The sequence below is a fragment of the Pseudorasbora parva genome, chromosome 9 (genome assembly GCF_024679245.1).
Source record: "Pseudorasbora parva isolate DD20220531a chromosome 9, ASM2467924v1, whole genome shotgun sequence".
NCBI classification, from domain to species: Eukaryota; Metazoa; Chordata; class Actinopteri; order Cypriniformes; family Gobionidae; genus Pseudorasbora; species Pseudorasbora parva.
Window position 1 is genome coordinate 38187229 of NC_090180.1, and position 16243 is coordinate 38203471.

The 16243-nt window shown below is 43.6% G+C and overlaps 2 protein-coding genes across 4 annotated transcripts in view; one reads left to right on the forward strand and one right to left on the reverse strand.

Annotated features, from left to right (window-relative positions):
* The window catches only part of LOC137089055 (guanylate-binding protein 2-like), an 86269-nt gene that overhangs the window by 26733 nt on the left and 43293 nt on the right, over positions 1-16243 (reverse strand). The window lies entirely within an intron of this gene.
* On the forward strand, positions 721-15954 carry LOC137089054 (guanylate-binding protein 1-like). Of its 2 annotated transcripts, none has more exons than XM_067452492.1 (11): positions 721-984; positions 1207-1403; positions 2576-2703; positions 2913-3022; positions 3138-3331; positions 4795-5037; positions 5165-5442; positions 7523-7735; positions 8297-8399; positions 8606-8799; positions 15642-15954. In XM_067452492.1, exons 2-11 carry the CDS (start codon positions 1211-1213, stop codon positions 15861-15863), a joined length of 1878 nt encoding a protein of 625 aa, XP_067308593.1. In that variant the 5' UTR covers positions 721-984; positions 1207-1210; the 3' UTR covers positions 15864-15954. The 2 variants fall into 2 exon arrangements, with proteins under 2 accessions (XP_067308593.1, XP_067308592.1); XM_067452491.1 differs by having other exon boundaries at positions 949-1095.

Genomic DNA, 16243 nt, shown 5'->3' on the forward strand with positions numbered 1-16243 from the left:
TCAACTCGATCTTTATATCAGGCGCTAGATACGTTCTTCCTTAAATGGGCCGACTTCATAGAAATATTCGACAGAAAGATCTCAAAAACTTAAACTGTTCAAATATGACAGATAACATCTGGATATAGTAGTTTTAGCTGTGCCGCTCACTTTATCTAACTGCAGTTAACGTCTAACAAATTTTTAAATAGCATAAAACATAAACTCTGGATATAGTAGTTTTAGCAGTGCCGCTCACTTTACCTAACTGCAGTTAGCCAAACGATCTTTTATATAACAATAAAACATAAACTCTAACGTGCTTCATAAAATACATCTTCTATCAATATTCCTGAGAGGTCAATAATGCCATAAAATCTCAAAATATTACATCAATTTGCTAGCGAGAGTGCTTGAGACACTGAAATGAATGGGGTTCAGTGCTGGAACTATTGGCTGTTTGGAACTATTAGTACTATAACTATTGGTCGCTCCGTGCCTATGCTCCGTGCACGCTTTACTTCCGCATTCCTCAGTTCCAAAACTCGATTGTGTAAGAATTGTAATCAGGCTCTGAACAGATTACCTATTAAATTACTTTCAGCCAATAGAATCGCTCTGGGGGTCCTTGCGGACACAATTTCATAGCGGACAGAATTTGTCATGACACCGTTTACTTGGAATAGAACACTTCATACGACTAAATGCAATTTTTCTAAAGACATACACTGCTAGCTATATTTTTACATCCAAAATATAGACTATATTCTGTTGGAACCATTCTACTTAAAAAAGCTATTGGTGTCAGGTTACGTATGGTAGCGACCACCAGACCTATGTTTAGCAGGAATCGGGTGATTTCTGGGAAAAGCCCCCAAGTGGTGCACAGCGCACACTTTCACTTTCACTTTCACTCGGCAGCCAGAAATAGTCTGTTGATAAGAGAGCGTGTCTGGGAATGACTAAAAAACAACAACAAATTGAATGACGGGAGGAGCCTAGCAGGTTTGTGCAGTTCAGAAAGTAAGAATGGTAACTTAGGCTAGTCGCACTCGCTTTCTGTTGTCAACTGCAAACTCGTAGTAAACTCTCGTAATTCGCTCCATCTCAATTTATGTAAGGCTATTATCGTTCATATTTAATCTTTATGCATTATATTTTATGTGTACGTTTGAAATCGCGACAATGGTTTTATTTATCTTTTTATGTTTTGTGGTTCTTTTGCAGAGTCATGGCGTGCGGCGGGTACATGTCCGCTCCGGTGTGTCTCATTGAAAATGATGAAAATGGGAAGCTTTGTGTGAGGAAACAGGCCAAAGACGTTCTGGATGGGATAAAAGAGCCGGTGGTGGTGGTGTCTGTGGTGGGACTCTATCGTACGGGGAAGTCCTACCTTATGAACCGCCTGGCAGGACAACAGTCCGGTGAGAAAAACTGAAGAAAGTCTTTTTCATGTGCAGTAGCCTACATGCTCTACCAGGACACGTTCATGTATGTGTAAACGAGTCACTGTATTAATATAGGCCTACATGTAAACAATTATGAATTACAAATATAAGGTAAACAATAAGATAAAGGGTCTATGATGCTAATATTTGTGCTCTGAAAATTATTTACAAATTCAATGCATTTCATAAACCTTAAATTAAAATGTACTTATTTCATGGGGCATTTAAACACTTTTAAAGTGAAATATAACCATGCTGATATCATAGTGATACAAAAGCATTAAAGGCACACTATGTAAGATTGCCCGAATAATTTCAACAATGCAGTATTTCAACAATGGCATCTGTAACTAAAAACTGATTTTGTTGATTTTAAATAATTTTGCATCCTCACCACTAAATGTTTAGTGCATGTCCAAGATAACTGCCACTGTTTGTGCGATAAATCCCGCTGTTGTTTTTGTGCGCATTTTCATCGCCTGAATGATGACAACAATGGGAAGACAAATAAAAAGTAAACAACTCAGCCATTTAAATATCACTGCTTTATGTCACGTCAAAATCAAACTTGAAATGGCCTGAAAATATGAGGACTGTGGGGGTTTTAGTGAGCAAGCAGCTTGGGGAAATTACATCTGTGACTAGTAATGCTACAGTACAAGCTTGATGACTGATGAAAATAAGTTAACTATTAAAAAGAAAAGCTGAACATTAGTTCACAAATAATATATATTATTTAAACTGGTACTGCCTTAAGTTATTGTTTTGGTATAAATTTAAAAATGTGTAAAAACATTGTTCTTGGTTTTAATAAAAAAGAACATTACAAAGAAGAACAAATTCTCTACTCTGCCTTTAAGTAGTTTTTTGGCATCATGTTTATTATTATTTCTTATAAAGAACAAGAAATAAAGAAAATATTTTTTCATATATTCAGAAAACCTTTGTAGCTTCTGTTACCAAAATGCAGGAAACCATAAAACAGGAAATGGCATCAGAAACCAGATATCATCTAAAGCTTTTCTTTAAAATTGTGTGTTTTTCAGAAACACAGAACCAACATGAATATGAACAGAAACATTATATTTCTTGAGTTCTGGACTGGCGACTAGATTTGTTTTCATTCATTGTCAATGTGCTTTTCTCAGGCTTTGCTCTCGGCAGCACTATTGAATCAAAGACCAAAGGCATCTGGATGTGGTGTGTCCCTCACCCTAATAAAAAAGGACACACTCTGGTGCTGCTGGACACAGAGGGACTGGGAGATGTGGACAAGGTGAGGAGGAAGACCATGCAGCATTCATAACAACGTTATCTCTATAGTGTACCATCTTGTACTTTCACTTTCCATTAACTAGATGAGAAAAATCACTGCACAGATTTATTTTAGACTTTACACATTATTTTTAAACGGAATGGTCTTTTGCTAGTTAAGGTTAATAAGTGGCCACTTATTCTGTAGCTGAAGTACTGTTTGTGTTTCAGGGGGATGAGAAACATGACACGTGGATCTTCTGTCTGGCTGTTCTTCTCAGTAGCACTCTAGTGTACAACAGCTTAGGGGTCATTGACAACATGGCACTGGAAAAGCTGCAGTATCCTTTTCTCATGCACACTAAACAAACAATTAACACACACATCCACTGTAATAGATTAAAAACACTCTCTCAGAGCATTAGTGTAATTTTTCCTGAACAGTGCTGAATGTAGCTACGTTACAGAGCTGACGGAGAACATTCGTGTGAAGGCAGAAGGGAATAGAGACGAGGACCAGTCTGCAGATTTCATGCACATTTTCCCATCGTTTGTCTGGGCCGTTCGTGACTTCACTCTGGAACTGAAAAAGGATGATAAACTGATAACATCAGACGAGTATCTGGAGAGCGCATTGAAACTCAAATCAGGTCAGAAAAAGAGTTAAAGGGGGGGTGAAATGCTGTTTCATGCATACTGATCTTTTTACACTGTTAAAGACTTGGAATCCCATACTAAACATAGACAAAGTTTCAAAAGTTAAGGTGGACGTTTGATGGGAGTATTTCTTTGTCAAAAATACTACTTCCGGTTAGTCATAAGTTTCGGCAAGTTTTTTGAGATCATGCGTCCCCATTGACGTTAATGGGGGCGGAATTTCCTTGTATGGGCCTTACGGACAATTCTACCGGAAGCGCGTGAGAGAGAGCGAGGGAGAGAGCGAAAGCAACAGGCTATGCCCATCAAAACGCTGGCTTGTAGGATGCTGGACAGGTGACAATTACACATAGCACATAACAATGTCACCAAAAAAGTGGGTTTTTGGTTGCCAGACCAAGACAGTCCTGCACAGATTCGCCAAAAACCCCGCGTTAAGGCAACAGTGGATGTAATTTGCTTTTCCGGATCAGCAACTGAGTTGCGCGAATGTTTATATCTGTTCGCTGCATTTCGGTGCCGACTGTTTCATAAACAAGGCCCAGCTCGACGCCGAATTTTCCCAATTGCCTAATGCTGAAGGATGGAGCAGTCCCAACGTTAGAAGGGTGAGTGAGACTGCTTCAAATGTCTGTGTTTTTTGTTAGTCCGCTTACTAACGTCTACACAAACCACGCGTAAACACACAAACACACGTGCACAACTGCACTTCCCACATGTACACCTTCAAAGACAAAAATACGACGATATAATTCAAGTATAAATATGTAAATAACACAAGCCGCTAAGCATTTTATATAGTAAGTGTAACGTTATAACTTGTAACTTACCACATACAGACGTCCTGCTCTAGTCGTTTTTGCTGCTGCTCCTGTTCAACTGCAGCCTCTGGGTCTGATTCCGGATCATAGATGTATGGCTGTATCTGATTAAAAGCCATATTTTTATTTTGAATAAAGTTTTTTTCCCGCTGTTAGGGATGACGCAGCTCGACTCAACACACAGACAGCGCGCTGCTGCACACGTCATTATTTAGCTCCGCTCACACGACACGCCCCCACCCGCTCGGCTTTTTTCGGAAAGACTCGGAACAGCGCATCTTTCTTATATAATTATTAAAAAAATAAAGACTTTTCGGAGATATGCAGGATGAAATGCTACTCTATAGGTACTCAAGATTGACATGACACTGACTGAAACTGAGTGTTTCACCCCCCCTTTAACATTAAACACATACAGTACATACTGTTTAACTAACAGGCAAAACCGCCATCACAGACAATGTTTGTCCTATTTAAAACATTTTAGACCAAATTGGTCTAATCGTCTTAAATGGTCTAATGGTCTTGGACTACAATGGTCTTAAAGCTACAGTGTGCAGCTAGTGACACTAGTCATAAATGCAGAAATAATGACCCAAACCCTAATTATTTTAGTAATAATTATCTTTCTTTAGGTAACTCAGCTCAGATTGAGCGGTATAACCTTCCCCGCCGCTGTCTGCGCCATTTCTTTGCGGTGAGAAAGTGCTTTGTGTTCCCTCGGCCGGCTAGTACAAAAGACATGAGGAAAATGGAGGAGCTGAAAGAGGAAGAACTGGAGTCAGAGTTCCTTGAGCAGGCAAAAACTTTTTGCCGTTACATTTATGACAATGCAGAGCCAAAAGTTGTCAGCGGAGGTCGTACAATTACTGGAGCAGGTGTGTTCTGCCTTAGGAACCTTTTCATTTATAAAAGTTTTGAATCTCTTTTGAGAACCAATGTTCAAAGGACTGTGTATAAAAAAACAAATGACTGACTGAGCTATCGAGTTGTGTTTCCTGACAGCTCTGGGGAATCTTGCTGAGGTTTATGTAGAGGCGATCCGCAGCGGGAAGGTTCCGTGTCTGGAGAACGCAGTCGTGTCTCTGGCTAAGATCCAGAACGTCCGTGCAGTGGAACAGGCCCTGGAGTCCTACATGACCGATATGCTCTGCACAGCTCAGCTTCCTATGGACCCTGCAGATCTGGCCAACATCCATACAGTCGCAGAGAAGAAGGCCATTGAAGGTTTCATCACCATGTCCTTCAATGACAATGACCAGATCTACCAAAAAGAGCTCATGGTAAATTTGAGTTCTATTTTAATGAAAATTTAATTTACATATTAGCGGTAGCATTAAGCTATATTTAGCTAACGTCATACGTTTATATAAATGTTCCAAGTTTAATACAAGAGAAGCTCCATTATGTGGATTACCATAGAAAATAATTGTTACCTTTCCATAAGTTATTTAAAAAAATACAAATGCTGGTAACAAATTCTGTTAACTTACATTAGTATTTAAATATTAGTTTACAAACTTCTGTAAGTGCTTTTGAACAGAAAAGTCAAAAGAGAACCATCACAACATGATAAATGCATGCACAAATGCACCTATTATAAAATATTACAGTCTTTAATTACAAATATTATGCCAGTGAAAAAAACGCATCAGTACTTCAGATGACTTGTAAAAAGCTAATGAACTGAATGACTTCTATCTGAGATTTGAATCTCGGAACTTCTCCTCTGAATGGAAGAATGTTTCAGAGACAATTTCAGTCACAGAGCAGGATATAAGGCTGGTGATAGAACCTCAGAAAGTAAGACTGCATTTAAAAAAAGCAACGGGCCAAATGGAATATCTGTATTCCTGTTAAAGATGTGCAGATGAGCTGAAACCTGCATGGTTCCCAATCTTTCAAAAATCAGTAGAATCACACATCATACCCACCTTGTGGAAGAATGCAGTATTTATACTGTACCTAAAAAACCATGCCCAAAGTTAAATAATAATTTCAGGCCCGTCTGTAGCACTGATTTCTAATGTCATGAAATGTCTTGAGAGGATAGTGGTGTCATTTCTTAAGCAAAATGTTGGTGTGTTTTTAGATCCGTTTCAGTTTGCTTACAGGCAGAGGCGTGGCACAGATGATGCTATTAACAGCATTTCACATCTGTTCAGTAAACACCTCGAGAACCCCAAGGCCTATGCACGTATTTTGTTTGTGGATTTTAGTTCAGCTTTTAATACTCTTTAATACTCTTCAGCCTCATATGCTCATCCAGAAACTGAAACATATGAATGTTAACCCTTTTATTCTCAATTGGTATCTTTCTCTTTTAACAAACTGTATTCAACAAGTCAGAATGAATAATGCTCTCCAGCACCTTTTACATTGTATACTAACGACTGCAATAGACCCCATACTGACAATTATATTATTACATTTTCTGATGATACAATCCTACAATTCTGATGGTACAATTGATGCAATCCTCTGCCTTATGCATAAAGATAGAAGTTCAGCAGGAAATTGAGGAATTTGTTCAGTGGTGCGATGACAACTATCTGGTGCTAATAGTGACCAAGAATGAGGAGATGGCGTTTGACACAAAAGCCATAGGTGATACCAGGCCTGTAGTGATCAACATTTTACCTATTACTCAGGTTAGCTCTAACAAGTACCTTGGTGTACATATTGATAATCACTGACCTGGAAGGACCACATAAATACTGTCTGTTCCAGTCTCCAACAGAGGATGCCGTTTTTTACGAAGACTTAGATTGTATGGAGTGGAACAAAAATGTATGTTATTGTTCTATTAGGCAATATTGGAGAGTGTTTTAAAATGCGGTATTAAAGCCTGTTATAGTAACCTGACAGTACAGTTAAAATCATAGATTGCCCTAAAGACAGCTATGAAGAATATGGGGGTTATAAACCATTTGCCCAATAACGTAGCACGTTTCAGCATCAGAGTGAATGTTTGTGAATGTGTTCTGGAAACAGATACACAAACCCTAGCCCGTTTCTTTTACACCGGTTGTGAGGTGAAAACCATATGTTCCAAGATTCTGCGATCAAACTTTCATTGTAGGTTAGGGATATGTGCATTATTTTATTTTATACTTAAAGTTTAGCTGATTTAAATATTGTATACTCTGAAGACCTACAATAAATAGAGCTCCTTCATTCGCAGTGCTACATTTATTTAATAAAGTGAATATTATATGTGCACAAATTCCAATGTTCCAATATATTTCAATATTCCTTTTATTTCAAATACAATTATAAACATTTTAAACTTTTACAATGAGCCCTCAATTTTACACATTTCTCATTCTCACAAATCCCCCCCCCCTCCCCCCAATAATTTAGGGGAAGATTCATAATGAATATCAAGACTTGTGCCAGCAGAATCATGAAGCATCTCTCATGCAATGTGAAGCGGTTCGGCTTGAGGTGTTTGATAAGCTGGAAAAAGGCATTTCTGACGGATTATACCTGAAACCTGGAGGATACCGACAGTACAGAGACATGCTCGCACAGCTGGCTGAAGAGTACAGAGCAGAAACACGGTCACAAATTATGGTACAGGACAAACATGCATGTTTTGCTTGTGTTTTATTGTTCTGGATGGTCACAAGTACAACATATACAGCACTGATAAACAACACCCTTAATGCTGATAAAGAGAACAAGATAACCGCTAACAGTTATGAAACTAAAACATGAAAAAGCTCCCAGGTTGTTCTAAATCTGTTTGATTTATTTTCCTTAAAGCATAAAACTAGAAATAGTAAAGAATATCGCAGACATGTCAAACCTGAAACCCCATGACTGCTATTATTGAAGTAATGCAAGATATATATAAATGGTACACAAGTAATTTGGCCAACTTTTATTGTACTTTAATGATTGTTTTATTTTGGAGCTTGACAGCTATGGTAACTAAGAACTTTGCATAAAAATAACAGCATCAACATTCTTTCTGAGGGTTAGTACTGTAAATTATAACAATTTTAATATATATTTGGGTGAACTTTAAGAATGATTTGTTATCAGTACAACACTCCCAGTTTTAAGAAACAGATATTTTGAATGATTAGAAATGTTTTTCTGAATTTGTATTTATTTATTGTTTTTCCACAGTGTGAGGAAGTGTTGAGTACATATTTTAAAGCAAAGGAAGAGGTTGGAAATATGATTCTACAAACCGACCAATCTCTCTGTGCAGCGGAACAGGAAAAAGAGGGTACAACTCAAATCATTTGCACACTTTTCTGTCAATCAAGGCTCTCATTAATCATGATACACAAGACAAACACATTTGTGTTTCACTTATAGCTGCAGTAGCTCACACTTTCATTACTATACTACTCTTGTGTATGTGTATTGTGTATTATCTATGTGTATTGGGTCAGAAAGAGTGTGCAGACTCAACTTTCTCTTTCTCTACAGTGCAGAGATTGAAGAATGAGATCTTGGAGCAGCGGCAAAGAGGCCTAGAGGAACAGAACCGGTTACAAGAGCAGGCATTTAGGGACATGCAGAGAACCCATGATGAACATGTCAATCAGATCGTTCGTCAGATGGAGAGAGAGCAAGAGAGAATAAGGAAAGATAATGAACGAGTCCTGGAAGCCAAACTGAGGGTAAGAATAGGACACACTCTAAAAACTCTCACATATTCAATGTTGTGTTAAAAGGAGAACATTTTTAAGTAGAATTTAAAAAAAGATTGATTTGTACTCAAGACTATATTTTAATGGTCTCATCATGGACTCGTGTGCATTTGGACTCGGAATTGACTCGTACGCGAACATATTAGGACTCAGTCTTTTTTCAGAGTCCACACAAGTCCCATTCAAAATATTCATGATTATTAGGGGAGAGCGTGGCACAACCTAACGCTTTTTGACTGTCTCAGTTTGTGTAAATCCACTTGGGGTTTAGAGTATTTATTTTTTCCCACTTTAATTGCACACATTCATTGTATTGTTTCATTAATACAGTGCATACTTTTTTCTTGATTTACCCCGAAAGAGTGGGAGGGAAATGTGACAACATGCCCCATAGGTGGGGTACATTGTAATATGAGCAAGATAGAAGAGCAGAGATATATGATTCAAATAGAATCAGATTTGTCTTATTTTAAATAAACACAAAAAACAGAGATGGAAAACGTCTCAGGTTACGTATGTAACCCTAGTTCCCTGAGGGAACGAGACGCTGCGTCGAAACGCTGGGAGAACGCCTCTGCGTTAATGCGTCGTGAAGCGCCTGTAGAACCATTCCATCGGAAAAAAGATTGATCGTCGGTGTGATGACGTCATCGACCGGAAGCTATAAAACGTCCGTGAAAACAAACAGGAACTAACTTCTGATAAAGCCTGAAGTAAGTGATCACGGACACGCCGGGAGTATGGCAGAGCGACGCAGCGTCTCGTTCCCTCAGGGAACTAGGGTTACATACGTAACCTGAGACGTTCCCTTTCGGGGAACTCGAGCTGCGTCGAAACGCTGTGAGAACGCTTATACCCACATCGCCATAGGACCAAGTGTCTCGTATGTGTGAAACCGAAGCGCACACGGTTACGAGAGAACCTGTGCCCCTACTGTAGATGCCAGGTCTAGCTCGTAGAACCTGACGAAGGTAGAAGGAGACGACCATCCGGCCGCGTTACATATATCATGGAGGGAAGCCCCCGACAAAAGTGCTTTAGAAGCAGCCATACCCCTGGTAGAATGTGCCCGGACAGCCAAAGGAGATGGCTGCCCGGCAGCTTCATAAGCAAGTGAAATGGCCTCGGCCACCCACTTGCTCATCCTCTGCTTGGATACAGGAGCCCCCTTCTTAGGGGGTCCGAAGCAAACAAACAATTGTTCAGTTTTTCTCCACAGGGCAGCTCTGTGGACATAAGTATCCAGTGCCCTCACCGGACACAGCAGATTTAATCTTTCCTGGTCTGACGTCAAGAATGGAGGAGGACAGAAGGCTTGTAGAGTGATGGGGCCCCGTGGGCTCGTAGGAACCTTGGGGACATAACCCGGCCTGGGATGCAGAAATGCTTTCACCATCCCAGGCGCGAACTCTAGACATGAGGGCCCTACTGACAGGGACTGAATATCTCCTATCCTTTTAAGAGATGAAATGGCCAAAAGGAAGATAGTTTTCAGGGTGAGGAACTTATCCGAAACCTCCTCCAAAGGTTCGAACGGAGGTCCGGACAAGCCCCTCAAAACAATGGCCAAGTCCCATGCCGGGACCCTCGAGTGCATAACTGGCCTCAACCTTAATGTGCCACGAAGGAAGCGTGTAATTAGAGGGTGTCTTCCCAAAGACACTCCACTGCAAGGGACGTGGACAGCGCCCAAGGCCGCCACGTACACCTTAAGTGTGGAGGGGGTCAACCCTGCAGAGAACCTTTCCTGCAGGAACTCCAGCACTGTACCAACCGGGCAGTTAACTGGATCCCACTGGCGTTCTCTGCACCAAGCTGAGAAAAGTCTCCATTTCAAAGCGTACAGCTTCCTCGTGGACGGAGCTCTGGAGTGTAGGATGGTCTCTACGACCTCGGCCGAGAGACCCTCCTCTATGAGCCTAGCCCCCTCAGAGGCCAGGCCCACAGTTTCCACATCTCCGGGCGTGGGTGCAGGAATCTCCCGCCCGCCTGAGAGAGTAGATCCCTCCTGGTCGGAATCTCCATCGGAGAGCCTTCCAGGAGAGATATCAGGTCCGAAAACCATACTCGGGTCGGCCAGTTCGGGGCCACTAGGAGTACCTGGGCCCCGTCCCGGCGTACCCTCTCCAGAACTCCTGGAAGCAGAACAATCGGGGGGAAGGCGTACAGAGGCAGCCTCGGCCACTCCTGTACCATGGCATCCAGCCCCAGCGGAGCCGGATGGGTCAGAGAAAACCACCGCGGGCAGTGAGAGTTCTCTGCCGAAGCGAACAGGTCTATCTCTGCTTTCCCATAAACCTTCCATAGGAGCTCCACCACCTCTGGGTGGAGTCTCCATTCCCCGGGCCTCGGCCCCTGTCTCGACAGGTTGTCTGCTTCCTGGTTTAGGGCCCCCGGGATATATACTGCCTTGATTGACAGCAATTTCCCTTGGGCCCACAGGAGGATCCGATGTGCCAATTTGTCCAACGGACGAGACCTCAGACCCCCCTGGTGATTTATATAGGCCACCACGGACGTGTTGTCTGTTCTGACTAGTACGTGGTGGCCCCTGAGGTCGGGCAGGAACTGTTTCAATGCAAGAAACACTGCGAGCATCTCCAGCCGATTTATGTGCCAGTGCCGCTGATGTTCCTGCCATAGACCCTGGGATGAGCGACCACTCATGGTCGCCCCCCAGCCCGTGAGGGAGGCGTCTGTCGTTAGCGTTACGCGACGAACATGAGCCCCCAACACGGGACCCTGAGATAAAAACCCCGGGTTTTTCCACATGACCAGAGCACGTAGGCATCGCCGCGTGACTTTGATCGTGCGGAGCGGATTTCCCCTCGGGGAGAACCCTTGTGTTTTGAGCCACCACTGCAGTGGCCTCATGTACAGTAGGCCAAGAGGTATCACGTTGGACGCTGCTGCCATGAGACCTAACAGTTTCTGGAACTGTTTCACAGTGACGGCTCGGCCTAGCTTCTGTTCTTTGGCGGCTGCCAGGATCGACGCTATGCGTGTTGGCGATAATTGCGCCCGCATAATTATCGAGTCCCAGTTCACACCTAGAAAAGTGGTTCTCTGAGCCGGAGAAAGCACACTCTTCTTGGCGTTCAGCCTCAACCCCAGCTTCGACATATGGGCGAGAACAGCATCTCGATGCTGAACCGCCATCTGCTCTGTATTCGCTAGAATCAGCCAGTCGTCGATGTAGTTCAGTATGCGGATGCCCTGAAGACGCAGCGGCGCCAGAGCTGCATCCACACACTTGGTGAACGTGCGGGGTGACAGTGCTAGACCGAAGGGAAGTACACGATATTGGTATGCCTCTCCCCCGAAGGCAAACCTCAGGAACTTCCTGTGATGTGGACGGATGGAGACATGAAAATACGCATCTTTGAGGTCTATGGTGACAAACCAATCCTCCGATCTGACCTGCGCTACAATCTGTCTGAGTGTAAGCATCTTGAATTTGAGCTTGGCCACCGAGCGATTCAATAGCCGCAGATCTAATATCGGGCGTAAGCCCCCATCCTTCTTCGGCACGATGAAGTAACGGCTGTAAAAGCCAGACTCCCTGCTGGGAGGGGAAACCCTCTCTATAGCCCCTTTTTGCAGGAGTGTCTCTACTTCCTGTGCCATTACCAGAGCCTGCTCCGGGCCCACCACTGTAGGTAGGACACCGCAGAAAGGAGGTGGCCGACTTCTGAATTGAATGGCATACCCCTTTTCTACTATCTGCAGGACCCACTGAGATATATTTGATAGACGTTTCCATTCGTCTAGAAAATCTACTAAGGGAACCAGCCTCTCGAGGCTGGCCTCTGGTGTATTTTGAGCAACAAGCACAGTGCCCTGAAGCGGCGGACCGGCAGGGAACAACTGACTTGACTGCTCGGGGACCCCCCGAAGGGGGTGCGGACCACCCTCGGGTGGCCCGCGGAGACCGACTGCGCCCCGGCATTGCGGCAGGGTTGGCAGCGCGGCCCCCCGAGGGTGCCGTAGGGAAACGGGTACCGTAGGCAGGGGTAAGCACCGTTTCCCTACGGGGGGAACCACCCTCAGCGTCCTGACGCTTCTGGCGTCAGGAACGCTTCGACGAAGCCTTCTTGGCGATCAGGACTGTCCGCAGATCAGCCCTGCCCCTCGAAGGCTTCGTCTGAGAGCGCCGCCCCTGGTCCCCGCGCTGAGGGGGAGCCCGAGCGGCGACGCTCTGCTTTTGTTGTGCCCTGTGAGCTGAGCTCGTACTCGGCTTGGGCTGCCTGATGTCAGCGGCAGCCCCAGGGACCTGGACTCGGAGAGGGAGAAACTGCTTCAGCGCCGCAGCTTGTTTCTTTGACTCCTGGAACCTCTCGGTGACAGTGTGTACTGCGTCACCGAAGAGGCCACCAGGAGACAGCGGCGCGTCGAGCAGAAAGCTCTTCTCCCTCTCTTTGATTTCGGTGGGGTTGAGCCATAAATGTCTCTCCGTAGCCACCAATGCTGCCATCGAGCGGCCAACACATCTGGCCGTCTCTTTGGTGGCCCGGAGAGTTATATCAGCTGCTGTTCTAAGCTCATTTATGACGTCACCCCCCACTTCATCGCGTCCATCTAGATCCCTGAGCAGGTCAGCCTGATAAGCCTGCATAATTGCCATGGTGTGAAGGCATGCAGCAGCCTGACCTGCCGCCGAGTACGCTTTGCCCACCAGTGCCGACGTTGTTTTCAATGGTCTGGTGGGCAAAGTCGGGGCCTTTAGGGACGATGCCGAGGAAGGCGAGAGATGGCTCGCAAGCGTCTCTTCTACCTTTGGCATCGCCCCATAGCCGTAGTGCTTCAGCCCCATGATGTTACTATAGACCGTAGTCTGAGGGCTGAACACACGGTATGATGCCGGTCTCCTCCATGATGTTGCCACCTCGGTGTGCAAATCATGGAAGAATGGCAGGCCCCGCCGCTGAGGTTCTGAAGCGCGAGCGGGCAGGAATCTTTCGTCTAATTTACTAGAACGTCTCTTTCCTGCCTCAGATCTTTCTACGGGCCAGTCAATGTTTAATCTGGCCACGGCTCCCGTTAGAACCTCAACGAGCTCATCACTCGCAGGAGACTGAAGTGGCGAATCTTCAGTCGCGATGCTCTCAACGTCCACCTCCTCGGAGCTGGATAGTTGGAGCACCGGCGGCTCTCTCGGGGGGGAAGAAACCGCAATGCGTGCTTCCAAGCCCCGAGAAGAACCGCTGGATGGAGCGGGTGAGGGCAGAGATAAGGCAGCGCCCGTCTCAAACCCCTCCGCAACATCCAATTGTGAACCCCACGACTGCAGCCTCCGCTCTGCCTCGGCAGCAGCGGGACCAGAGCCGCGGGGAACACGAGCCGAGGCACCCTCCTCGAAGAGTGCCCGGCGGGAGCGCAGCGTTCTCAGTGGCATACGCTCACAGTGCTCGCAAGCAGCCCCCTCGAGGGCTGCCTGGGCATGCTGCGCTCCCAAGCAGGCAACACAAAGAGAGTGTGTATCCCCACTCGTGATGTAGCGTGGGCAGGGATGAACACACCTCTTAAAGTTACTGCTTTCGCTCGCCATTTCTCTATCTATTTTATTTTCTCTTTTTTGTAAAATATATGGAATATTTAACAAAGGGTGGAAAAACTCTTTCAATAGACAGACAAAAACACCAAATAGACAGACAGGTTCACACAGATCGCTTACTGAAGGCACAGAAGCTAGTTCCTGTTTGTTTTCACGGACGTTTTATAGCTTCCGGTCGATGACGTCATCACGCCGACGATCGATCTTTTTTCCGATGGAATGGTTCTACAGGCGCTTCACGACGCATTAACGCAGAGGCGTTCTCCCAGCGTTTCGACGCAGCTCGAGTTCCCCGAAAGGGAAATAAACTTAAGTAAAAATAAAAAACACTTTTGCTATGGTAAAATAAATGTTCAGTGATATCTTCCAAAGAATCTTTTTTATTTTGGTGCTATTTTTTCTCTATATAGTGTTGATATGGCAACTAGTAAATATACAAGTTTCATCATCCTGGCATGTGGAATAGGGTTAAAGCATGCGTGTTACAACTAACCCGCGTTAGGTTGTGCCCTGCGCTCCCTACTCTGTTAATATTTCTTTAAATTGATATTTGACGCTTCCAATGATGTGTTTTCTTAAGCGCAATTGAATTAACACAAAGGTAGCAGGACTCAGGTCAGGAAGGATGTCATGTGGATCGATCCTCTAGCTCTTAACTATGTGTGGAACTCTTCTTCCGGCACACATCTCAAACACACAGACATACAAATCCATAGCCAAAAGGGTTAAATATGGATTTGTATGTCTGTGTGTTTGAGATGTGTGCCGGAAGAAGAGGGGGCGGGCGGGCGACCTTAGACATTTTTGGTGGAGATGCTCAATTTATTATTAATTAAACAAGGTTTGGAGTTCTCTGTGACACTTTTGTCCTACTTTGTAAAAAGTAAATATATTATAATTAACAAATGAGAATAATATATATATCTGAGTTGATTGCATTGGTAAGAGGAATATTCAATGTAATGTTTTAGAAATAGGCTTACCAATATATTGCAGCTTGATTTAGCAGCATTTTAGCAAACTGAAGACATACTGCGTTTAAATACATTTACACAGAAAAATGTAAGAAGTAATTTAGAACATATAAATGTTTATATAAGTATATTGAATAGGTGGTTCTCTGTAACATTTTGACTTTATTAGATATATTGTCTGAGCTTACAAATCTCTCTACAGACTGTGTTTTTGACATTTACTGAAAGTGTTTATGGTAGATTAGGATTAGTCATTCTTTATTCAGGTGCTGTTTGTGTTGCAGGAGAAGGAGACTCTTCTACAGCAGGGCTTCCAGAAGGAGGCTGCCCGAATGCAGAGCGAGATTGACAGCCTGAAAACAGACATGAATAAACAAGAGGAGTCCCAACCCTCCACCATAAGCCAGGTTTTGGATGGTATCGGAACTGCGGCGACTTGGGTCTTGCCTGGCTTCATCCCTAAAGTAGCTGGTTTTGGTCTGTCCATGCTCTCAAAACTGTTTTGAAAATGGATATACATTATTCACACTCTCACCTAAAAGTAGGCTATATGTATTATTCTCCAACATAGCTTGAATTGTAAAAAAAGGAGTTTGTGATGACACCAGCTTCAAGTGTAAATCATTAAAAAAAATTATTTGATGAATTAAATGATTAAAGCAATGCAATGGTTACATCCAAGCACAAATAAATGAATGTCTACTAAATACAAGCAAACTTGCATGTCTTTCTACATGTTTAAAAGAAGGGATTTTCCCATCACCAGCAACTCAGTAAATCATTTGTGTACAGTATACTCTAAGAATGTGAATTATGACACTACTAAATAACAAACTAAATATAGTCTTACTAAATAAAAACCTACTGATGATTAGTAATTTAAGAG

Excerpts from the sequence above, each read along its gene's own strand:
- LOC137089054 (XM_067452492.1), top strand. The coding sequence starts at position 1,211 with ATGGCGTGCGGCGGGTACATGTCCGCTCCGGTGTGTCTCATTGAAAAT. Across the intron at positions 2,704-2,912 it reads GACTGGGAGATGTGGACAAG|GGGGATGAGAAACATGACAC; the intron begins GTGAGGAGGAAG and ends TTTGTGTTTCAG. Across the intron at positions 8,800-15,641 it reads TCCTGGAAGCCAAACTGAGG|GAGAAGGAGACTCTTCTACA; the intron begins GTAAGAATAGGA and ends TTTGTGTTGCAG.